At 39.8% G+C, this 26,265-nt stretch overlaps 1 protein-coding gene across 1 annotated transcript; it reads right to left on the bottom strand.

The window, feature by feature from the left end:
- Window positions 1-6,981: 6,981 nt before the first annotated feature.
- Window positions 6,982-12,740, bottom strand: GLYATL2 (glycine-N-acyltransferase like 2). The gene is made up of 5 exons (XM_077748912.1): window positions 12,663-12,740; window positions 11,422-11,529; window positions 9,466-9,592; window positions 9,204-9,375; window positions 6,982-7,387 (listed from the first exon to the last, which is right to left on the bottom strand). Exons 1-5 carry the CDS (start codon window positions 12,738-12,740, stop codon window positions 6,982-6,984), a joined length of 891 nt encoding a protein of 296 aa, XP_077605038.1.
- Between the last annotated feature and the right edge of the window lie 13,525 nt (window positions 12,741-26,265).

A 26,265-nucleotide genomic window follows, 5' to 3' on the forward strand; every position in this document is an offset into this window, starting at 1 on the left:
GTATGGGTAAGAGCCATTCTCCCTTCTTAGGATTGTTCTGTCACACTCCAGAGGATGGGTATTTCTCAGTAGGACAGAAAATACTGGGTTCAGTACAAGTAATTATGCAGACTCCATTCATTCTGCCCAAATTTTCAATTACTATTCACCATCCCTGCATGGAAGACCATTAGCAAAGACATTTTGAAGTCCATGTTTGCTCTGCAAAGAAAAATTTTCCAATGAGAACCACATCATACAGAGATGAAGAAAGAACATTTGGATTCTGGCTCATTCTGCCATATATCCTGGCTGTTAATCCCTGCCATACCAACCTTCAAGAAGAGAAGAAATGTAGGCTAGGCATTCATTTCAGACCCTTCTCTGTTCCCCACCCCACATGCCCCTATGTCTTATACTCTGAGTCTAGAGTTCTTTCTCGTCTAGCAAGAAAGTGGGGTGCAGGATTAAAATGTGAGAGATGGCTAATGTCCGGGAGAAGACAAGAGCCCCGAATAAGAGTCCTTGCTCTGCTTTTATTAAGATCAGAAGGCTTACAGATGTGATGGGCATGCACAAAGAGACAATCAATCTGTGAACATTAACTCATGGGCATGTGGGAAAAGGGGGGGGGGTTGAAAATATACGGTGTGAGGTGTTTGGGTCAAATTGATAGGGAAAATCTGCTGTAAAATGGCCAACAGGACGAATAGGAAACATCTGTCCCTAATTAATGAGGAATGCGGAAGTAACTGGCTATAAATTGTTCCTTCTGCTAATGCTCTGGGCTCAGATCTCGGGAGAATGCTCTCCTCTGAGCCCACCGGTGTAAAATAAACCTCCTCCCTTCCAAGATCTCTGAGTGCTTCTTGGTTCTTCCGGCAGGTGATCCAGACCAGCTTCTGCAACAAAATAAACCAAAATCTTGACACCAGACAGATGGTTGTTAATGGCAGACATGAGGCACCCCGTCTATTTATCTTAGCCAGCCTAGGGGATTAAGACAGATAGAGCATGCAAACTCAGGGTCATCAGGCATTTTTCTTCTGCTAATTAGCTCCACTATAGGCCTATTTACCTGATTATCTAATTTGGTTCTTCCTTCCTTTGAAAGCAGCTTTCCGATACACTACTAAATTGGGGGGCGTTTTCACCCTGAATCCCTAATCTTGTTTACCACATACACCTTTGCATTGGGGCCTTTGCCCCGCCCTCTCTATCCTGGGGGCCTTGACCCCACCCTTTCTATACTGGGGCCTTTGCCCTGCCCCCTCCATGCTTATTTCCCTAATCTTGTTACCCAAACTTGAGTGTGAGCATCCTATGGCTTTATAATTCTTTTTGCCTTATTACCCCATCAGTGCAGGCTCAGGGAATTCCTAAACTTACTCCCCACAGCCCTACATCTGTTTTATGGGCCAAGAGTTTAGTTTTAGCTTATCTGGAAACTTTTAAAAACCAAGTCCAGTCCAATTCTGCTTCTTTGGTATTACCCCTTTCAGTGCTCTTCTCCTAACTCATCCTCTGGGAAACCATCCTCTCCCTATCTCCTGCTACTTTCTCAGAAATAATTTCTGTCTATTCCCTCGTGGTGCACTATGTCCATATTCCAAATGTTTCCTACTTACCTCAAATCCCCCTTTTGTGCTAGGTTTTAGGAATGCAAGCTATAGACATTATGCTATCACAGCAGACTGAGGTACGGACCAGCTGTTTGCATTTCACTAATTGCTCACCTGCAACTCTCCCCCGTTCCTTCTCTTCTCACTAGCTGTCACTTCTGACTATGGCTTTCAATGTTCTTTGGGGCAGGTTTTGTTGTTTGTTGGTTTCATCTGTCCATTTTGATTTTTTTCCCTGGAGTTCCTATACTCTCAGTCATTTTGTGCTTTTGGATATTAGGTCCCTCTGGCCAATGTGTGAAGCAAAACTAGTAGGAAAGAGGGGAAGGCTCAACTTCTCCCATCTCCTAGCATACACTTTTTTTTTTTTTTTTTGAGAGAGAGAGACACACACACACACACAGAGAGAACAAGCAAGTAGGATAGGGGCAGAAAGAGGGAGAAGGAGAGAGAGAATCCCAAGCAGGCTCCCTGCTTTCAGCATGGAACCTGATTCAGGGCTTGAACCCACAAATCTGTGAGATCATGATCTGAGCTGAACCAAGAGTCGGGCACTTAATTGACTGAGCCACCCAGGTGCCACGCCCAGCATACACTTTTTAAAACCTTGGCCCACAGATGGTTGGTCTGCTTACTGACATAATCTTTATTATTTTCATGTGTACAAATCAATGTTTCTGCCAAATTACCATCCAATTTAGTGAGCAGTGTACATACTTTAAAATGCGTGTCCTATTTTTTTTGTTAGAGATGTATCTCAACTTTAAGCTCCACACACTGTCAGCCTTTACAGTCTATGGCAGGTGGCAATCCACTCACAACCCACGATTTGAGCCAACCCCAAGACAGAGCTGGAGGACTCTTCTTCATCCGTCTGGATACCCTTCATTTGGAAGTTTGTTTCAGATGACGACCCTGTGAGAATCCAAGATTTCCTGGACTTTCCGGGGTGCCCTGATGAAGATGTGGTAGGTGTTGGTGTAGAACTTTAAATGATATGTCATCTCCTGTATGTGGTGGGGAAAGAGCAAGAAAGGTGTGAAGTAGCTGTTGCTTTTCCCTCACTCCGGATCTGTGGACCCAGATCTGTCTTTGTCCACTAGGTCACAAAGCCAGGATTTCTAACAAAATGAATGTGAGGAGATTAAAGAGAAAAGGCTCTGTCTATGGAGGCAGCATGTCCCCTCCTATGTCCCAAGACGCTAAAACACTGCTGGGCACAGAGTAGGCACGCAACAGATATTGGTTGGAACAAATAACTTGGAACATTTGCACTAATAATAGTGCTTGGCATGTACTAGGCACTGTGCTGAGCAATTTGTACACCAAACAACGTCTGGAGGAGTCTTTTTCCTGCTTCACATTTGAGAAAATTGAGACACAGAAGGGATTTAAAACACTAGCTCAAGGCCTGTAAATATGTCTGAAACCCACTGGTCTGACGTGAACTCTCCTCAGTAGAGCTGTCTCCAAGTCAGCTCTGGGAGACATTTCCTTCCTTCTCTTGAAACACATTCCTTCCATTCTTTCCATGAGAATCATCTCTTTCCTCATGGCTGCCTGTTCTTTCCAATATCTTTGCCTCTAATTATTTTCTAATTTTCAAGTAATGTTGAATTTCCCGAAATTGTCCTTAACTCTTGGTTTGTCCATTCAAGGGGATTTTTAATAATGAGGCATTTTCACTGTGGGCATGGGTTTTGGATCTTGGTCACCACATAAACTGTGATAGAGATTCTTCCCACAACTATAGCTAATACCACTGTATGGAATAGGGGAAAGTTGTTAAGATAGTAAATCCTAAAATTTCTCATCACAAGAAAAATAACATCCTTTTCTTTATCTTTTTCTTTTTGTGTCTCTATGAGATGATGGATGTTAACGAAACTTATTGTGGTAATTGTTTCACAATATATGCAAGTCAGTCATTTTCTATACACCCTAAACTTATATGGCACTGTGAGTTCATTATATCTCAAGAAAACTGGGGGTAAAGTTAAACAGAACTACTGAAGATCCAGCAATTTCACTTCTAGTATGAACTCATAGCTCAGCTCATTTGTTGGTGTTTACTAAGCCTTAGCCATTTGTTATATACCCCAAAGAACTGAGAGCAGGAATTCAAATAGATAATTTGTAACACTCATGTTCATAGCACCATGAGTCACAATGGCCAAAAGGTGTAAACGACTCAAATAAATAACCATCAATAGATGGATGATAAACAAAATGTGGTATATACACACAATGGAATATCATATAGGCACAAAAAGAATGAAATTTTGATGGATGCTACACCATGGATAGACTTTGAGAACAATGTTAAATAAAATCAGCCAGACACAGAAGGACAAATGTACAATCCCACTTATATGAGTTATCTAGAATAGGCAAATTCATAGAGACTGAAAGTAGAATAAAGTTTAGCAGGAGCTGGGGGACAAGGAAATGGGATGTTATTGTTTAATGGGTCCAGAGCTCATGCTGGAGATGAAAAATTCTGGTGTAGGTAGTGATGATGGTTAATATTGTAACTATATTTAAGGCCACTGCATTGTTTCCAATTACAGATAAGGAAACAGACAGTGGACAGGAATCCATATGTCAGCTTACTTGTCAGTGTTTAGTAAGCATTAGCCATTTGTCATAGGTGATAGCCCAGAGGTTAAGAGTATCAGTGTGGGGGGCACCTGGGTGGCTCAGTCGGTTGAGCGTCTGACCTTGGCTCAGGTCATGATCTCATGGTTTGTGGGGTCGAGCCCCATGTTGGGCTTTGTGCTGACAGCTCAGAGCCTGGAGCCTGTCTTCGGATTCTGTGTCTCCCTCTGTCTCTGACCCTCCCCTACTCATGCTGTCTCTCTCTCTCTCTCTCTCTCTCTCTCAAAAGTAAATAAAAAACATTTTTTAAAAAGTGTATCAGCATGGGAACCATACAAACTGAATTCAGTTCCTGGATTGGCTACTTATTAGTTGGGAGGCCTGGGCCTTAGACAAAGATATAACACTCTCTAGTGTGGTTTTTTTCTTCCTTTTTAAAAAAATTTTTTTTAATTTTTTTTAATGTTTTATTTATTTCTAGGAGAGAGAGAGAGACAGTGTGAGCAGGGGAGGATCAGAGAGAGAGGGAGTCACAGACTGAAACAGGCTCCAGGCTCTGAGCTGGCAGTCAGCACAGAGCCCGACGTGGGGCTCGAACCCACGAACCGCGAGATCATGACCTAAGCGAAAGTCGGACGCTTAACCGACTAAGCCACCCAGGCGCCCCTTTAAAAATTTTTAATTAAAAAAATTTTGTATCTATTTTGAGAGAGAGAGAGAGAGAAGGGGGGGCAGAGTAAGAGAGGGAAAGAGAGAGAATCCCAAGCGAGCTCCATGCTGTCAGTACAGAGCCCAATGCGGGGCTTGATCACATGAAACATGAGATCATGACCTGAGCCAAAACCAAGAGCATGCACTTAACCAATTGAGCCACCCAGGCGCCCCCTGCTTTTCTCTTCTGCAGTAACCATGCTTGCCTCTTGGGGGAGTTGTGAGCTCTAAATGAGTTAAGGGGTGCCAAGCACTTAGAAGGCAGCCTAGGACCTGTTAAGTACAATCTAGATATAAGCTATTATTAGCATGTGACATGTCTCCCTCATTTCATTGTGTCTCTGATTCCTTTGACACTGTCTTGAAGAAGAGCTTGCTACTTCCTGTTCTATAGCCAAGAAGAGTTGCGGCTGCCAGAGAGATCGATCACAAGGAAGGCCCCGGTCAGTCCTGAAGTGTAAATTAAAGCAGAAAAAGTGGTGTCCAGAAGAAATCTGAATTCCTAAGTTGTTACCTTAGTGTATAGGTAGGGGGCTGGAAGCCTGTCTCTGCTCAGAGAATGCTCATGGAGTCACAGAGCTATTAAGGCTTTGTCTATTGTTAAAGTGTTACTCTAGCACTTATTTACCAACCAAGGTGGGCGTCTATTTTCAAGCACTAAGGGCATTTTAAAGATGAAGATGTTGACTCTATTTTATTTAGATTTAAGTAAACATTATCTGTGGTGCCTTCTTCCCCAAATCCCTTACACGAATGGGCCCTGAATATCAGTGTTTATCCATGGTCTTGACCTCTGAATCATAGTTGATAGAATTTTTTTATAAACACAGGGTTTAAGCCAGGGGAAGTTTTCTCTCCCATGAACATAGACCTAAGATATACAAATGCTAGTCAGTCTCAGACTGAGAACATATGAGTTCTGAAAGTATGTGGTGACTTTGCTCATAGAGATACATAAACCTGACACTCATATGTGGTCGACTGGATAATGACCCCCAATGATATCCAGGTACTAATGCCTAGGAGCTTCGAATGTTAAACTGCATTATAATAAGGACTTTGCTGGTGTGATCACATAAAGATCTTGAGATGGGAAGACTATTCCTGACTTTCCCAAGTGGGTTGTGAGTGTAATGACAAGTGTCCTTGTAAGAGGGACATGGAAAGAGATAAAGGGTGTGGGGGAAAGCAGTGGGAGCAAAGGGATGCCGAACCACACCCAAGGCATGAGGGCAGCTTCTCTACGCTGGAAAAGGCCAGAAAATGGATTCTCCCCTCCAAACTCCAGAAGGTGCTGACCTTGCTGACACTTTGATTTCACAACAACAATAAGAAACCAATACAGGATGGAAAATTCATATTGGAAATATGAAGTTAAGACACGCAAGTCAACCTACCCAGCCCCTTGTGATAAAAAGCTAATCAGAAAACCAAACATTCACTGATGGCCACATAACTTAATTCAGTAGAATATCTCAAAACTCTTTTTTTTTTAAGTTTTTTTTAAATTTTATTTTATTTTATTTTATTTTACAAATAGTTTATTGTCAAATTAGTTTCCACATAACACTCAGTGCTCATCCCCACAAGTGCCCTCCNGAATATCTCAAAACTCTTGAGAGGGCACCCAGGATCAAAAGCTGAGGGCTTTTGAAGGGTCCTTTGAAAAACTTTGTCAGAGGAAGGGGAAAATACCAGAGGAGACACGTCTCAAAACAGACCTTTTATTCTTAAACATAGAAGCATGAGATAGTTGTAGTCTTTCATGAAAGAAGACTTCAAAGAGGAAAATGTTGCTTTGATAGGTTTATCTTGGCACTAATGATTGACACTGGATGATTTTAATTCTGAGATGTCTGTCACCATAAAAGAAAAACATAACACCGAAAGTTCAAGCTTCTAGTTCCCTGTAATATGGAGGAGGACAAAAATGTTATACAGGGTGGGCTAAGTAATGCATGGACCCAAAATAATGGGATATTTTTGTGCTAATATAAATCATCAGGATGTGTGTGAACTAATATATATTTTTTCACTGATGAGGAAGGCTTGCAATGAAAAATGGCACTAATCAACAATATTTCTCAGGAGTGCATTTCCACTGATGCCAACCACAAGGAGCAACCTTAAACGTCATATCCCTCGGTGCCTGATGGTATTCTTTATATTCTGACACATGAAAATAAAATGGCATTTTTTTCTGAATAAAATACTTCATAAGGTGAATACCGATTTTCTTCATATAGCCATGATTTCGGTATTTGGGGACAGTGTAACCCATTCTCATCTCACAGGACTGTTCCATTACAACCCAAGAGATAAGGCACCCCTCTGGACCCAGCACACCGAATCCTGGAAAATTCTGGAGGCAGCGTTCAATGTATTTCAAGCTCCTATCATTTTTCCCAAATGTCCACTGCTCATTCACAAGCGCTGCATGGGAAGGATCTAAGAAGATGTTCTGAAAGTTCTCTTTCCTGTCAAGAAAAAAATGAGCATTTACTCAACCAACATTTACAAAACACCAGGAGTGTAAAAAATGAATATGACACCAATCCTTTCCTTGAGAACCCTATAGCCTAGAAGAGGAAACAGGTGGACAAAAAACTACTAATTCTTTGTCTGCTCCAAAATGTTCCCAAATAATTAAGAGTGCCAGCACCCTATGTACTTTATGATACATTTCATAACAGAGAATTAGCATCATATAACACAGAACATCTCAAAAAAGTAACCATATATCCCAAGGAAGAAGAAAATAAGCATATGTCTTAAAAGAAGGCTATAGATACACCAGAGCAGCCCTGAATTTTGTTTGAAGATGCATGTGTGAAACATGTATTTTGAATTCTGGGTGGCTCAGTCGGTTAAGCGTTCGATTTCAGCTCAGGTCATCTCTCAAGTTTGTGTGTTCAAGCTCCGCACTGGGCTCTGTGCTGACAGCTCGGAGCCTGGAGCCTGCTTCAGATTCTGTGTCTCCCTCTCTCTCTCTCTGCCCCTGCCCTGCTTACTCTCTGTCTCTGTCTCTCAAAAATGAATAAATGTTAAAATTCTTTTTAAATAAACAAATAAATTTATCAAAGTCTTAAAATCCAATTTGAAAATATCTTCCATTTAATATATATATTATTTTACCTAACTATTTCAGTTCCAGGATTCATCTTTTAGAAATATTTATAAAACTTGTGCTATGATCTGTTTACGACGACATTTCTTGTAGAATTTCTGTTATTAGGAAGAACTGGAGAGAAATAAAAAGTGTGCTAATATGGGATTACATAATTGTGCATCTCCCTCTTATGGAAATCTATGCAGCTGCCAAAGTACATGAAGATACCTGTACGAGCTTACATGAAAGGGTTATATAACATATCTGAATGAAAAAAGTTGTAGTACAGTAAGTGCACCTGTTGTAAAAACAAAAGAAAAGGAAAACAACAAAAATTCATACACACCGAGTACTAAAAGCATACACACTAACGTTAAGAATATTTACACCTGGGAGCACCTGGGTGGCTCAGTCAGTCAAGCATCCAACTTTGGCTCAGGTCATGATCTCACGGTTCATGAATTCAAGTCCCACGTTGGGCTTTGCACTGACAGTGCAGAGCCTGCTTGGGATTCTCTCTCTGCCCTTGCCTTGCTCTCTCTCTCTCAAAATAAATAAATAAACTTAGAAAAAAAAAGAATATTTACACCTGAAAGAAAGATTGTGGGGATCTAAGTGGGAAAACTTTCACTTTTTTCTTTGAATACTTGTATACTTGGTATAGAATATTGTATTTTTTAATGTTTATTTATTATTTTTGAGAGAGAGAGAGAGAGAGTGAGCATTAGTGGGGGAGGGGCAGAGAGAAGCAAGCACAGAATCTGAAGCAGGCTCTAGGCTCCAAGCTTTCAGCACAAAGCCTGACACTGGGCTTGAACCCACAAACCATGAGATCATGACCTGAGCCAAAGTCCAATGTTTAACCTACTGAGCCACCCACATGCCCCTAGAATGTAGTGTTTTTGCAAGAAATTGAAAATAATCTTAATAAAGATTCTTTAATATCACCATGATGTCCAACACTCTCCCAGGAGGGCTCTAAGTGAATTATATATGGAAAGGACCTCATCTCATGAAGACCTGGCCCATGCTCAGCAAACCTCAGCTAATACAGTTCCCTTCCTCTACCCCTACAACTGTGAGCCCCATAATTTAGTCTCAAATCTTGCATTGCCAGGTCTGGCCCTTATGGTAACTGCATGATTTCTTATCAGGAATTTGGGAAGCAAAAGTTAAAATCTCACTCGGTATTGTCATCCACTTTGGGCATTTTAAATGACTCCATCACATCCACCTGGTCATCACTGGTTTCCATTGGCATTTGTGTCATAATGAGTGTGGTCTTTGTGTAATCCACCTGCACTGATTTTGAAACTGAAATCTTTCTTATTGCCTCCCGCAAGTTCTCTTGGCAACCTGGAGAGGGGAGAAAAACAGGCACTGTCTGCCCGCTTCCACATCTGTGAATGAACCATAGGTCTTGGCTTTTTAACTCAGATCAGTTACCTTGGATCTGGAAGGCTTGGTCCCAATTGATAACCTGGGGGCATGCCAGGACTTCCTCTAACTTGTCAGGAGCTTTGGTGAAGATTTGGTAAGTGTTGGTATAATGATCCAGTTCGTCCTTCATCTCCTGATACAACAAATATCAACCTTATTTACATAGCAGTACAATTTACAAAATGTTCTTGCATATGCCTGGAGTGCTGCAGACTCAAATGTTTGATACCCTATGTTTTTCCCAGAAGTGTAGACAGAAAATGGCCTTGGAATCCTTTGAGAAATAAATCACTCTTGACAGTGATAGGGACAGTGCTTAAGGACCTCTCTTGCCTGGGATGGAAGGTGCACCAGCAATAGGGTGTGTTAAGGGTCTAAAAGAGAGAGAGGATATCTACCTTATGGAGAGAAATATAGGGAACGAGGTTGGGGTCAGACTGTGGCTCTGTGAGGAAGCCATGCCTAGGCTAATTCTAACTCAGCACTCTGGTGCTGGTGTGGTAACTGGCTCTTGAAGTACAAGTGAACAGAGAGGACTTTTTAATTTTTTTAAATAGTTTATTGTCAAGTTGGTTTCCATATAACACCCAGTGCTTATCCCCACAAGTGCCCTCCTCCATGACCATCACCCTCCTCTCCTCCCCCCCATAAGCCCTCAGTTTGTTTAGAAAAAGCCCTCAGGGCCCCCTGGTTCACAGCAGCAGCTGGAGGGGAAGGCCCAGTCTCCACTGCCTGGCATTCCTACTCATCTGCAGCTGATACTTCTCTGGGGGTTGTTACAAGTGAGGTTGTGTTCTAATTCTCCTGATAACTATGTAAATAGAGAAGTGTGGGAGGAGGGGTTAAAATATCCCTACTCTGGGATGGAGGGGATTCAATACTTACACTCCCCAAATCTGAAAGATGGGAAAGACGTTTTTATTAAATACACAATTGGCTCTACAGTACGGGTTTGAACTGAGGGTCCACTTTCAAGCAAATTTGTTTAAAATACAGTAAATGTATTTTCTATATGATTGTAATGACATTTTATTTTTTCTAGCTTACTTTATTATAACAATACAATATATAATACATGTAATATACAAAATATATGTTAATAGACCATGTTATCAGTAAGGCTTCTTCTGGTCAATGGTAGGTTATTAGTAGTTAAGTTTTGGAGGAAGTCAAGAATTATATGCAGATTTCTGACTGTTCAGGGGCTGGTGTCCCTGATGTCTGCATTGTTCAAGGGTCAACTATACATAATTTATCTATAGTTTAACAATCCTCTGAATAGTAATTTTTGTCAACTGCACTTTTTATAGTGAAGAAAGCAGCAGTCTTCCCAAGGTCACACAGCTAGACACTTGGCAGATTTAGATCTCAAAACCAGTACTGATTCAAATGGTATCGGATTATGTTCATCAGACCCAGGGAAAGTGAAACATTCCCTAACCATTTCCAGCCACAAATACCTATGTTGAGGTATATGCCTGTGATTAGAATTTCAATGGAAAAGAATTGACCAGGGGCACCTGCATGGCTCAGTTGGTTGAGCGACCAACTCTTGAGTTCAGTTCAGGTCATGATCTCATGCTTTGTGGGATCAACCCCCAAGTCCGGCTCCTCCATGAGTGTGGAGCCTGCTTAAGATCTCTCTCCCTCTCTCTCTCTCTCTCTCTCTCTCTCCCCCTCTGCCCCTCTCCCCTGTGCTCACTCACTCTAAATAAAAAATAAAATAAAATAGACCAGATGAGATCCTGACAGTATTTATAAGCCCTGGATTACTGGCAATTTGGTTTCTGCCCATGCCTTATTTCACTGCCTTCCTCTCCCCATCCAAGCAGTCCTCCCAAAATCTATACGGACCACGGGTGCCAAGGCTCTTATCCTCAGCCTCCAGCTTCAGTTCCTCATTTCTACTCAGAGAACATCCTCAGCATGACTGGTTTGGTATTCAGTAACTAGTGATCTCACCTCTCTCTGAGGCCGAGTAATGACTATCTGATAATCTGGCCAGGCATCCACCAGCACCTCCATGTTGAATGGGTTTTTATTTTTAATGTTGAAAACAGCACCATATACCTACAAAAGCAACAGATCAAAATAGGAGGAGATGAAGTTTTTCTTTGAGGTAGGGTCTTACAGGTGATATGGGAAATAAAGCCAGGAGTCAGGAGAACTTGACAGGATCAATTTAGTGCTTTCAGGATGGCTCACTGAACTATCCATTGGGAAGTATGCTGCAAAAAAGCCCAGGAAGGGTCCACAAAAATCTAAGTGAATCACTGAATCGTTAGGAAATAGCTCCTCTGACATTCATTAATTCATTCATTTTTTAAAAATTCACACCATTTTTTTTCTTTTCATACTATACCATTTTTGGCACCTATTATGTGTCAGATTTGTGTCAAATGTGGAAAATTCAAAGGTGAGCATGATACGGCCACTGCCTTCAAGTTTACAAGGATGGAGAAGTATATAGTTTGATCATAATAGGACACATGTTCTGATAGATGCATGCATATGGTTGTGTGGGGTCTCAAGGAAGAAAGTCACTACCTCTCTAGGGGTAGTAAGAAACATATAGAGGAAGTAATATTTGAAATCGGTCTTCAGGGATAAGTAAAGTCTTTTCCTGGCAAAATAGAGAAGAAAGGCAATTCCAGGTGAGAGAAAAAGCATGTGTTAGTGTTTGAAGTTGTGGTAGATTGTATCATCCCTGCTGAGCTGTGAAGGCTCAGTGATTTAGCATGTGGTATATGGAAGAGACATTGTTGGGAGATGAAGCAGAAGAGGCTGGAACATTTTGTGATAAACCTCAGAATTAAGGAGTGTGGACTTTTGTGCCTTGGACATGGACTGCTACTGAAAGTTTAAAACAAGGGAGTTGTATGATCATATTTGTGTCAGATAGATGACTCTGGTTACCAAGTGTAGGTAAGTTAGTAATATTGTAGAAAGGCAAATATTGCAATAGCCTGGAGCAGATAAGGAATTCCACTAGAAATAGGAATAGAATAGATTCAAACCATGTTTTAAAAAGAAGAAGGAGGAGTAAAGTATGTGTTTAGGTATGGGTATTAAGATCATCCTTGCAGAAAGAATCTGACTTTAGACTTGTTTTTCCTTCTGCCCAGGAAGGTTCTGAGCCCTGAATCTGTATTCCCACACTATATTCCCACCCCTCTCTCCCAGATTTCTCCCTACTCTCTCACCTTCAAGGACTCAGGGATGCTCTTTTCCAGGGATTCATAGAGAATCTGCAGCTTCTGGGATTCATGAAGCACAAACATCTTGTATAGCACCTCAGCGCCCTTCTCTCAGGAAGATGACCTAAGGAAAGAAACATACAAACAAAAGCACCTGGAAAGATGAGACAGGTGTCCAGCAAGAGGAGACAGGAAAAATCATCTAAGACATCATACACTGTTGGATATAAAGGGTTTTAGAAATTATCAAGTCCAAACCTTTCATTTTGCAAATGAGAAACCAAAGCCTAGAGCTGCAGGGCTCCTTGGTGATCTTTGTACAATTCCATGAAAATACCATAACACATTTGGTGAAGCAAATCTCTCCATGCACATTTGATTCAAATCAGGCCAAGAATCTGAGAAGCAAATGTCTTCAACTGTCCAGATGCCAAATGAAGAACAATGAATCTTTTTACAAAAACCATCCCAGGGGACCCTGAGATCCCTGGGCACTGAAACACTTGTGCTAATGTTGTCATAGGATCAGTAGTATTTTTAGACATCATAAAAGAATGCAGTCTTCTGGAAAAGGTCCTAAAGACCATATTGTGTGTAGTCCCTTTTTTCTAAGCAACACAATCATAGGAAGGGAAAATTGTTGATCAGGAATGATATTACCCAAATATAAATTGGCAAAATATAGAAACTTGAATTATACTCTAGCAACGTTAAAAATAGAGGAAACACTTTTTATTCAATAATTATGCATTTAGAAACTCATCCCAAGGAAGCAATATTAGATATCTATAGAGGTGTAAATATAAGGAAATTCACTGTAGTATTACAATACTATAAATTTAAAAATAATCCAAAAATGGGGTGCTTTTCTAGATCAGTCAGAAAAATATGCGACTGTTAATCTCAGAATCATGAGTTCATGACCCACGTTGGGTGTAGAGATTACTTAAATAAATAAAACCTTAAAAAATAGAAATGATCCAAAATCCATTATAGAGGAATGCTTAAGTTAATGGAGGCGTATCTAAATTATGGATTACTGGCCAGACATGAAAATACTGTCTTAAAAGTGTGCTTAATTACAGAGAAAATGTCTGTGTTAAAAAGTCAGAAAATATCTAATATAATACATGTGAGTAACATAAAGATGGATAGGTAAAATGGTTATTCGTGTGTGTGTGTGTGTGTGTGTGTGTGTGTGTGTGTAAATTCATCTTGAAGTCTTTCTGAAATCAAGTAGTATATAAATATGATACACATATGGACTTTTTTTCCATTCTTATACCCATGATTATGTATATATATTTATATTACATACACCTGACTGAGGTATATATACGGTACTTAAAGACATTTATAAGAGTAGCCACATTTTCTAAAAGCCAACAGAAAACAAGAAATTCAGAGCAATTTTGATGGCTTATAAAGGAGCCATCATGTTTTTAAATCATAACAATCCTGGAAAATCTAGCGCCTATAATATGTTATTGGTGTATGTCGTGAGAATCAAACCAAAAGGAAGTACAGTGATTAAGAACATGGTCTTTGGAATCAAACAGACCAGACCCAAACCTTGGCTCCTCTACTTCCTAGCAGGGTCACTTTAGGTAGGTTACTTGAAACTCTCTGAGATTTACTTTCTTCATCTATAAAATGGGGATAATCATACCTACTTTGTGGGTTGTCCTGAGGGTGACATCATGAAATGCATATGTATATGAAGTGTTTAGCGTTCTGTTGGATGGTGTATACATGTGATTCTGAGGGGAATTGTGAAGACCTGCGAACCCAATCAAGGGGACCATTCTATTGGACAGGAACATAACAAAACAAAGCTTCAAATATGGCACTATATATAACTTGTTCAAATAAATCTGTTAACACAAAAGCAAAAACAAAAGACATTTTGAGGCAAATCACAGTTCTAGGACAAGTCAGTATGTTTCCAGCACAGTCTATGACAGTGGATATACTAACCAAATGACAGATTATTCTGCTCATTCTTCAGGCCTTTTGTAACATATTTCCCCAGAAGAGTGTAATCTCCTTGGAAAGTGGGACCATCTCTTATTCTTCCTTATAGTTCAAGCATCAAGCATAACATATGATATAGTGTAGCCACCAATGAGCATTAGTTCAATGAATGAATGGAATCAGTGAGGCATAGAGAGGGGACCCTTGGGATACTTTTCCTGAAAGACTGAGCATCAACTTTCTTCACTCTTATTCCAAGCTTTCAGCACTCTAAAGAAAATGCACGAATTTCTACCAATGGAAGATTTCAAATAAAGAAGAAAATGTTCAATGATGAGTTGGTTGTAGCACCTTATATCAGATATATAAGATGTAGGGTGATGCAGTAAGAAGGGTGGTGAGAAAGGTTGTGCATAACTTCTGTTCCTTGTTGCCACCTCCCATCATTCACAGGACATGCTCTCCCATTTCTGTGCCATGTTACAGCCAACTGGCCTTTGGGGCAGGACCCTTGCTCAGCTCCCACCAGTTGGAGACTTCTATTTCCAATTCACTCTGGGGCCTCCAGGTGGTAGAATCCTTCTGAGTTAACCTAATCCAATAGACAGTCTATTATGATCATCCATAAAACTATGTAGAAGAATATAGATGTTTAATGAGATTAGTGAAGGGTCCAACAGAGGAGACTGGGGGAAAGTGGCCAAAGAGTATGAAAAATAAGACGAGAAGTATCTCGGGAGTCAAAATAGGAGAAAATTTATTTAAAGGTGGGAGTTAAATCTGACCATGTGTAGCAACCTGGATGGAACTTGAGGGTATTATGCTGAGCGAAATAAGTCAGGCAGAGAAGGACAGCNATTATATGGAAATCAACTTGACAATAAACTATTAAAACAACAACAAAAAACAAATCCTTCTGGGAAACTAAGAGAGATGAGTACTAAAAATGCCACTTTAATATGGAGTTGGGAATTGATTACTGATATGGAGAAAGATATGCATGGGAATGGTGGAGAAGAAACCAGGTGAAGAGGATTAGAGACTAAATGAACCATGAGGAAGTGAAGATAAGTCTTTAAAGAGCTTGGCCAAGAAAGGAAGGAGAAGAATACAGGAGTCTGGAGGGAGGAAGGAGAGTGCAGGACCTCAAAGGAAGACATTTCTTACCAGATGAGAGAGGTGAGCATATTTGTGCCAACTCCAGAAATCCAGGAATGATGGAGAGTAACTGATAAGCCCATGGATATAATAGGAAGTAGAAAGAGGCAAGAAAAATAGCTAAATCCAGTGACCAGACACTGTTCCAAACCCTTCATGTTCATCTAATCTGTAACCTTACCTCTAAGAGTGGGTGTTGAGATTCATTTTGGGTGGTAAGAATACTTCTGCTGAGGTAGAAGAGAACTATTTTAGTTCAAGTGTATACATGTGGGTGTGTGTGCATGTACTTAAGGCTAGACAAAAGAGCAGGAAGGTGACAAGTTATCTTTGAATGTCCATTTTCTGGAAGAAACAGAAAGACAAATCTTCCTTTGGAAGTGAGTAGGGTGGGAGAGTGAGCCAGGAGAGTGTAGAGAAAAAATAATAAGTTTTTATGGGAAATGGTTAGGGATTGAATGGCATCTGATGTTAGTGGGAGAAATGACAGACACTGAATACATACAGGAATCTCTAGACATTGTTTTGGACAAGGTGCAGAGGGAAAACCACCATTTGGGAGTGATATTCATCCACATATATGAGCACAGCACCGAGAGCGTAGAAGCAAAGAAAACAAATTGAAATGAAGCAGGATAGAGTAGCAAAAAATGATAAAAGAGGCAAAATATTTGAGAACAAGGAAATAAACTTCAATTGTAGGATTTATAAGAGAGAAGAAAGGAAAGAAAGTAGGATGGAGCCTAATCAAGTGGGACAAGATGGAGAGAGCACAATTTATAAGGTCAAAGAATAACAACGGTGATAGGGGGAATGTATGCAGACCACAGGAGAGCAGAGTCAGAAATTAGGCTATCAGAGGTTAGGATTTCAGAGGTGGATTAGTTCTGGATGTGTGGCTGTTGACTTCAACTTCCAGTCCATAGTGTAGCAGCCAGTAAGGGACTGGGAGTATGAGGTATGATAAACATCACCACGATGTGGCAGAAGTTTGACAAGAGAAAAGTCAGGTGCCAAATGCATCCATGAATGGAGAGGAACTTTGCAGAAAGCAACAAGACGGAGGAAGAGTTCATCTTAGCCATCTGGCACAGCCCAGCCCTCAAAGGTTCTTCTACTGCAAATGGACAAGTAACACTTTAGAAGATGGGTTAGATGCCAGGAGAATGCTGATTCTGGTCTTTATCATAGTATTTTTGTGGGTGTCTGGAGGGTGCAGAGACAGGCACATGTATCAGTAATTTATAGTTCAAGGAAAGCCTTTGTACTTCTTATGAGTTCAAAATGACACCCACTAGCATGGCAGATTCTTAAAGTACTTTCTGGTTCCAAAGTCCTACAATATTTTGAGGAATTGGTTCTCAACATTGGGACTTGTGAGTGCTCCTTCCGAGGATGGAGGCGGTGGGGAGGAGGGGGACTCAATTACCAAAAACAAATTATTTAGAACCAGGATTCTGATTAATTGAAAAGCTGAGAAAAAAGGCTTTGGCTGTCCAAAATAATTCTGCTTACCTGAAGTTTCTTTGTAAACGTGTATATACACCACCTTCTGTCGTTGCTTAGTGTGGCAGTGGAGAGGCTTCCGTAGCTACTAACTTACAGTCATCCACGCTAAAACTTGAACTGACTCACGTTGTCACTGGTCAGCATAAAGTAGCTCTGGATTCTTATAGGGAAAATTGGAAGTTCTGTTCTTTGACATTAAGCTAGAGGCTTTGTGAGGATCAGAGGAAGACCAGGAATATGTTCTGTTTGAGCAACTTCTACGATTGTAAGAAGTTCTCCTCTGAAGTTTTTTTGATTTGTATGCTATCACTTAGAGCTGATTGGCTACTTCAAAGCAAAAATTGTAAGACAAATTTAGAGTTAGCAGAAATGGCTCAGCTACAGCATAATTTAAGTGTTATCATTAGGGCAAACAAAAGACTTAGAATATTTGGCTTCACTGCAAAATTCCTGGTTTAATGTCTTCAACCTGGAAAAGCTGAGAATACCCCTGGGCAGTTGCTGTTAGTATAAGAACTGACCTCATAACCTTGTCCTTTGTATTGTTTACAATGAAAAGGACAAGTGGGGGGGGTATAGTAAACACAAGAAGAACAAATAGTCACTGGACAGAAGCATGAGTGGGGCTGGAATTCATTTTGGAGAGGAATGGTGGTAAAATGCTTTCTCAGAGTGCTCTCACAACATCAAGATCCTCTGGTCTTTCTTGTTAAAAATATAGGAACTTTTCCAAATCAATTGAATCATGGCCTCCCAGAACACTTGGGAATCTGTATTTTATAATAAGCTACCTAACAGAGCCTGGTCTACATTAACATTTGGAGACCTTGAGAGAGAGGAAAGAGTTGAAAAAGCTTTCAAAATTTTACCCACTTCCTGGAACGGTGTGGAACTACTTCAAAAATTTTAATCATTCATGATATGAGAAAGGCAAGAGGTATTTTCACACAAATCAGGAAGTTGGTGTTGAGAGAGAATGAATGTCTTCCACAAAGTCACAAAACCAACCAACAGCCATGCCTCAACTGAAGCCAAAGACCAGATTCTCTTAATGACACCATGACTCTTCATTGAGTTATTCCTTATGCTTGGGCAGTTTCTATCTTCTTACAAACCTACTTCATCCATTTAGATAACATTTTAAATGCCACAGATGAGGATTTGGCACTATGCATATGCTTGTTATATAAGGTCTTAATGTTTTAGTAATTCCATTTCTTGAACCAAAAATTTTGACATACTTGTAATTTTTATGATTAATTTGTTCACAAAATTACATTAGTTACAATATGTTGATTCATCCTCTTTTTTACATATGTTGGTCTATTTCCTGCCTGTAAATTACAGCATACTTTCTTTCATACTTGAGATTATATTGTGGATAGTTGAGATCAGGCAATTTTTGTGTCCCACACTGAGTATCACATAAGTAATTTCTCAAGCCATTAAAAATTTTTTCTAATGGTAGTTTATAATGGTTGCACAATTGAATTTCCCACTTAAGAAAGAATTTTATTTCATAAAATTCCATATGTAGGAAACATAATTACTAACATAAAGCTCCTGGATGTCCTCTTCTTACTTCCACAGAACTGTATGGAGAGTCACTTTTTTCTTTCTTATTGCTTGTTCTAACAAATATTCCTACACCAAATAGAATCACTCATTACTTGCACCTTTATGCAACTTGGACACTTTTGGATCTTTTATATGCAGATTGTCAGTCTTTTTATAAATGTGTAAAAAAAGAACATTGAAAACAGAAAGGGGGGAAGCCAGATGATAGAGTAGTAACAAGTGATCTTGTCATTGAGATATTGCAAAGACAGGTGCATCAATCAGGGCAAGCCACCCCAAAATTTCAGTGACTTAACATACAAGTAAAGTTTTACTTCTTGCCCACATCTCATTTCCATATGAGGTTACCCTGTCCCACACAGTTCTATCAGCATGCAGCCTTTTTTAAGTTCTTTTTTTAAATTCCAGTTAGTTAACATACAGTGTATTATTAGTTTCAGGTGTACAATATAGTGATTCAACACTCTCATACATTGTCCTGTGCTCATCATAATGAATACCCTCCCTAATTTCTTCACCGATTTAACCCATCCGTCCACCTACCTCCCATTTGGTAACCATCAGTTTGTTCTCTATAGTTGAGTCTATTCCTTTGTTTGCCTCTCTCTCTTTAGGATGCAGGCTTTTTTTTTTCCATATTGTTATTCTGTCTTCCTCTAAGACCTCAGAGTTCTCTCCGGTCAGCTCATAGTGAAAGAGAGGAAGGGCCAGCCATGGAAATAGTGCCATCACTTCACTAAAATTCCAGTAGCCATAATTCAGGCACATGACTCTACCTAGCTATAACTGAGGCTGGACAATAGTATCTAGCTGTTGCCTCAAGATAAAAGAGAGAATATGGTATTGGGGAGCACATGCAGAACCTACTACAATAAGGGAGAATAACCCATTATGATAAGGAAGGAAGCTGGAAAATGAATCAAGAATTCCAATGGAGGAGGCAATCAACATCTTTCAAATCCTAAAATCAGAAAGGTATTGGGTGCATGGATGGAAAAACCAAACAGGAAGTATGTATTCCCTACAACAGACTTTAGTTACAGTTCACTGTAGAAAACTTCAGTTTTCTTAGGGAAACTGGAAAGGAAAGAAGTAGTGATTCTGTTCAAGGGAAGGCAAATGGAAATAACTGTCTTAAGTCCTTTATTGAACATGGCTAGGTACAACAAACCATTCACTTGCCATTCCTTTATTTATTACAGATACTAGTTGAATACCTACTCTGTTATACTGTTCTAGATTGTGAGGTTCAAGAGAGCCAGCCAAGTGAAGGAGAGTAGAGATGTTGAAGTTGGTGAAGACCATACTCCAGATAGAGGGACAGTATCTGTGACGTCTCAGAGCAAGAGAGAATAGAGCACTTTGGAAGACCTACCTGAAGAACTCAGATAAGACTGGAGCATAGATGGGAGGGGAAAGAGGATGCCAGGGGGAAAGGTACTTATCAGCCCTGTTAAGGACTTTCTAATTCATCCCAAAGGTGATGGAAGGCCACTGGACAGTCAAGACTGGAGAAACATGGCTGGAAGGGGGATGTCTATCGGTGGGATACACACAGAGGTAATGGCCACCTGAGCTGGTACAATAACCATTGTCATGGAGAGGTGGGTTTTGAGATAATTCAAGTGTAAGACTGAGAGTATTTAGTGATTGAGAAGGAAGGGAAAGCAAAACATAACAGAAGGATCTGTGGACTGATCTAACGGAAGCATCAATAACCTTAATTATTTTAAAGGAAAAGTATATGAAGTAATAATCTTCGGGGCGCCTGGGTGGCTTAGTCGGTTAAGCGTCCGACTTTCGCTTAGGTCACGATCTCGCGGTTCGTGGGTTCGAGCCCCGCGTCGGGCTCTGTGCTGACTGCCAGCTCAGAGCCTGGAGCCTGTTTCAGTCTGTGACTCCCTCTCTCTCTGACCCTCCCCTGCTCACGCTCTCTCTCTCCTAGAAATAAATAAAACATTAAAAATAAAATAAAAAAAAAATCTTCACTTGAGCTCTGTATTATGGTTTTTGAACAACTGTAAAACCAAATCTTTCTCTATATTTATGAATATCCTTACTTTGGATAGGGCTTTCATGGTCTCAAACCTTCTGAATCCAGTTCCCTCCACCCCATTCTTTCCATAAGACCACAAGTTTCTCCATAACAAATTCTGCAGTAGAGGTAATCAGATGCCCAGCTCCCTGTTCACCCTCACATCATGCTTCATGAGGAAGGATTTGCTCTTTACCAAGGAAGTCTTTTAAATCTGCTTACGGACATTCCGTTAGAGAACAGTGAGAATGTAAACAACATGAATCCAAAGATGTTCAGGAGCTGCCAGGACTGTAGGTTTAGAATAATAATGGTTAACATTGATCAATTAACAAAATACTAACCACATTCTAACTGATTAACATATTATTTTATTTGATTCTCACCTATGAGGTAAGCATTACTATTCTTACTATTCTTCACATTTTATAGAGGAGTACATGAAGATACAGAGAGATTAAGTAGCTTGTTCAAGATCACACAGGTTGGAAATAGCTGAGCCAGAACTCAGACCTAGATAGTTTGGTTCCCAAGCCTAACATTTCAAAACCTTTGCTAACACCCTCCAATGAGATGTGGAGCCAAACCTCATTTATTGTGCTTCTGATTGTCACCAGCTATTTGAGACCACATTATCTGCCAGTTTCCTTAGGGATGTGGAAACCTGAATTTCCAGAAAGGCATCAAAAGGATTAAAATAGATAAATAACTACTGAGAGATTTTGTTTGACTATTCTTATTGAAAGTGAATTGCCAAAGGGATAAGACAGCATTTGTTTTAAGAATATTCTCAGATCAAGGCAGGTTAGAGTAAAGGTATCAAGGTCCACAATGTTCAGCGTTCAGTATTCCTGGGAGATTAACAAGAAAGCCAGAAGGAACTTGGACCAGAGGATGCTTTATTTTCCTTTTTCTTTGAGTCTCCCACACCCACTATTGGTAGAGACACAATACAAAATAACAGTTAAAACTGGGACTTTTTGGTAATTGGGCCTAGGTTCTAGAACAGATCCTGCAACATAGCATCTATGTGACATTAAGCAAGACATTTAAACTCCCACACCCTCGACATACAGAGCAGTGACATTTAAGCAGTAATAGTGTCTCCCTCACAGAGTTGTTGAGGATGATAAAATAATTCATGGGGTGCACTAAGCACACGTTCTGGAACCTCCTGCATGCTGTTTAAAACATGGTTATCTCCACCATGATGCCAGTGTGCTGGTATTTATAGTTTTATCTGGTTGCCCAGTATTTACCCTCTTTTCCTAATAATGTCACATTCTTTTTTTTCTATAATTTATTTATTTTTTATAATTTACATCCAAGTTAGTTAGCACATGGTGCAACACTGATTTCAGGAGTAGATTCCTTAAGCCCCTTACCCATTTAGCCCATCTCCCCTCCCACAATCCCTCCATCAACCCTCTGTTTGTTCTCTATATTTAAGAGCCTCTTATGTTTTGTCCCCCCTGCCTGTTTTTAGATTATTTTTGCTTCCCTTCTCTTATGTTCATATGTTTTGTATCTTAAAGTCCTTATATGATATTTGTCTTTCTCTGACTGATTTCACTTATCATAATACCCTCTAGTTCCATCCATGTAGTTGCAAATGGCAAGATTTCATTCTTTTTGATTTCCGAGTAATACTCCAATGTATATACATACACACCATATCTTCTTTTTTTTTTAAATGTTTTATTTATTTTTGAGAGAGAGAGAGAGAGAGAGACAGCATGAGGAGGGGAGGGTCAGAGAGAGAGGGAGACACAGAATTGGAAACAGTCTCCAGGCTCTGAGCTAGCTGTCAGCACAGAGCCTGCCGAGGGGCTCAAACCCACGAACCGTGAGATCATGACCTGAGCCGAAGTCGGATGCTCAACCGACTGAGCCACCGAGACTCCCCACACCATATCTTCTTTATCCATTCATCCATCGATGGACATTTGGGTTCTTTCCATACTTTTGTTGGTAGTGCTGCTATAAACATTGGGGTGCATGTGCCTCTATGAATCAGCACTCCTCTATCCCTTGGACAAATACTTAGTAGTGCAATTGCACAATTGGGTCATAAAGTAGTTCTATTTTTAATTTTTTGAGGAACCTCCATACTGTTTTCCAGAGTGGCTGCACCAGTTTGCATTCCCACCAGCAGTGTAAAAGGGTTCCTCTTGGGGCACGTGGGTGACTCAGTCGGTTAAGCATCCGACTTCGGGTCAGGTCATGATCTCACGGTTCGTGGGTTCCAGCCCCGCGTCGGGCTCTGTGCTGACAGCCNTGTGAGGTGGTATATCAGTGTGGTTTTGATTTGTATTTCCCTGATGCTGAGTGATGTAGAGCATTTTTTCATGTGTCCGTTGGCCATCTGGATGTCTTCTTTGGAGAAGTGTCTATGCATGTCCTTTGCCATTTCTTCCCTGGATTATTTGTTTTGGGATGTTGAGTTTGATAAGTCCTCTATAGATTTTGGATACTAACCCTTTATCAGATATGTCATTTGCAAATATCTTTTCCCATTCCATTGGTTGCCTTTTAGTTTTGCTGATTGTTTTTTTTCACTGTGCAGAAGATTTTATTTTGATGAGGTCCCAATAGTTCATTTTTGCTTTGGTTTCTCTTGCCTCTGGAGACATGTCAAGTAAGAAGTTGCTGCAACTGAGGTCAAAGAGGCTTTTGCCTTCTTTCACCTCTAGGATTTTGATGGCTTCCTGTCTTAAATTTAGGTCTTTCATTCATTTTGAGTTTATTTTTGTGTGTGGTGTAAGAAAGTAGTCCAGGTTCATTTTTCTGCATGTCACTGTCTAATATTCCCAGCACCATTTGCTGAAAGGACTGTCTTTACTCCATTGGATATTCCTTCCTTCTTTGTCAAAGATGAGTTGGCCATATGTTTGTGCATCCATTTCTGGGTTCTCTATTCTGTTCCATTGATCTGAGTGTCTGTTTTTGTGCCAGTGCCATACTGTCTTGATGATGACAGCTTTGTAATACAGCCTGAAGTCTGAGGTTGTGATGCCTCCAGCTTTGGTTTTATTTTTCAAGATTGCTTTGGCTATTCAGGGTCTTTTCTGGTTCCATACATATTTTAAGATTGTTTGTTGTAGCTCTGTGAGGATGCTGGTGTTATTTTAATAGTTATTGTATTGAATTATCGATTGCTTTGGGTAGTATTGACATTTTAACAATATTTGTTCTTCCTACCCAGGAGCATGGAATATTTTTCTATTTTTTTGTCTTCTTCAATTTCTTTCATAAGCTTTCTATAATTTTCAGTATATAGATTTTTCACCTCTTTGGTTAGATTTATTCCTAGGTATTTTATGGGTTTTGGTTGCAATTATAAATGGGATTGATTCCTTGATTTCTCTTTCTGCTGTTTCACTATTGGTGTGTAGGAATGCAACTGATTTCTATGCATTGATTTTATATCCTGCGACTTTGCTGAATTCATGTTTCAGTTCTAGCAGTTTTTTTGTGGAATCTTTGGGGTTTCCCATATAGAGTATCATGTCATTTGTGAAGAGTGAAAGTGTGACCTCCTCCTGGCCTATTTGGATACCTTGTATTTCTTTGTGTTGTCTGATTGCAGAGACTAAGTAATGTCACATTCTTTTTTATTTTTTTTTTACAAATAGTTTATTGTCAAATTAGTTTCCACATAANTTTATTTATTTTGAGAGGGGGGTGGGGAGAGGCAGAGAGAGACACACACAGAGAATCTGAAGTAGACTCCAGGCTCTGAGCTGTTAGCACAGAGCCTGACGTGCGGCTCAAACTCACAAGCTGTGAGATCATGACCTGAGCCAAAGTGGGACGCTTAAACAACTGAGCCACCCAGGTGCCCCATCAGCTTTGGTTTTGTTTTTCAACATTACTGTGGCTATTGGGGGTCTTTTCTGGTTCCATGCAAATCGTAGAATTGTTTGTCTAGCTCCATGAAGAATACTGGTGTTATTTTGATAGGGATTGCATTGAATGTATAGATTACTTTGAGTAGAATGAATGGGATAACCAAGAAGTTAAAGAAAAAATTAAAAAGTACATGGAAACCAATGAAAATGAAAACACAACAGTCTAAAAACCTTTGGGATGTAGCAAAGGCAGTTATAAGAGGGAAGTATATAGAATCCAGGTTTTCCTAAAGAAGGAAGAAATGTCTCAAATACACAACCTTACTTTATACCTAAAGTAGCTGGAAAAATAACAGTTAAGTAAAGCTCAAAACCAGCAGAAGAAGGAAAATAAAAAAGATTAGAGCAGAAATCAATGATATATATTTAAAAACAACAACAGTGGAACAGATCAATGAGACTAGGAGCCAGTACTTTGAAAGAATTAATAAGATTGATAAGCCCCTAGCCAGTTTTATCAAAAACAAGAGGCAAGGACCCAAACTAAAATAACAAAACAAAACAAAAGCAAAAAAACACACACGAATCACAAAGACGAGCTATCACAACCAATGCCGCAGAAATACAAACAATAATAAGACAATAATAAGAGCAATTTTATGCCAACAAATTGGGCAATCTGGAAGAAATGTGTAAATTTCTAGAAACATATAAACTACCAAAACTGAAACAGGAAGAAATAGAAAATTTGAACGGACCCATAAGCAGTAAAGAAATTGAATCAGTAATCAAAAATCTCCCAACAAACAAGAGTCCAGGGCCAGATGGCTTCCCAGAGGAATTCTACCAAACATTTAAAGAGGAGTTAATACCTATTTTTTTGAAGCTGTTCCAAAAAGTAGAAATAGAAGGACAATTTTCAAACTCATTCTGTGAGGCCAGCATTACCTTGTTTGCAAAGTCAGACAAAGACACCACTGGGAAGGAGAATTACAGACCAATTTCCCTGAGGAACATGGATACAAAAATTCTCAACAAGATACTAGCAAATCGATTCCAACAATACATTAAAAAGAATTATTCACCACGATCAAGTGGGGTTTATTCCTGGGCTGCAGGGCTGGTTCAATATTCACAAATCAATCAATGTGATACACCACATTAATAAAAGAAAGGACAAGAACCTTGTGACCCTCTCAATAGATGCAGAAAAAGCATTTGAAAGAATACAGCCTTCTTTCTTGATAAAAACCCTCAACAAAGGAGGGATAGAAGGAACATACCTCAACGTCATAAAAGCCATCACAAAAGACTCACAGCTAATATCATCCTCAATAGTGAAAACCTGACAGCTTTCCCCCTAATGTCAGGAACATGTCAGGAACATGACATGTCCATTCACCACTGTTGTTCAATATAGTACTAGAAGTCCGCCTCAACAATCAGACAACGAAAAGAAATAAAAGACGTACAAATTGGCAAGGAAGAAGTCAAGCTTCCCCTG

This window comes from Crocuta crocuta, unplaced genomic scaffold (genome assembly GCF_008692635.1).
Source record: "Crocuta crocuta isolate KB4526 unplaced genomic scaffold, BGI_CrCroc_1.0 scaffold323, whole genome shotgun sequence".
NCBI classification, from domain to species: Eukaryota; Metazoa; Chordata; class Mammalia; order Carnivora; family Hyaenidae; genus Crocuta; species Crocuta crocuta.

Coding starts and splice junctions, on each gene's coding strand:
- GLYATL2 (XM_077748912.1), bottom strand. CDS start 12,740: ATGTTTGTGCTTCATGAATCCCAGAAGCTGCAGATTCTCTATGAATCC. Junction 11,530..12,662: donor GCATCCCTGAGTCCTTGAAG/GTGAGAGAGTAG, acceptor TTGCTTTTGTAG/GTATATGGTGCTGTTTTCAA. Junction 9,376..9,465: donor CCAAGCCTTCCAGATCCAAG/GTAACTGATCTG, acceptor TCCCCTCTCCAG/GTTGCCAAGAGAACTTGCGG.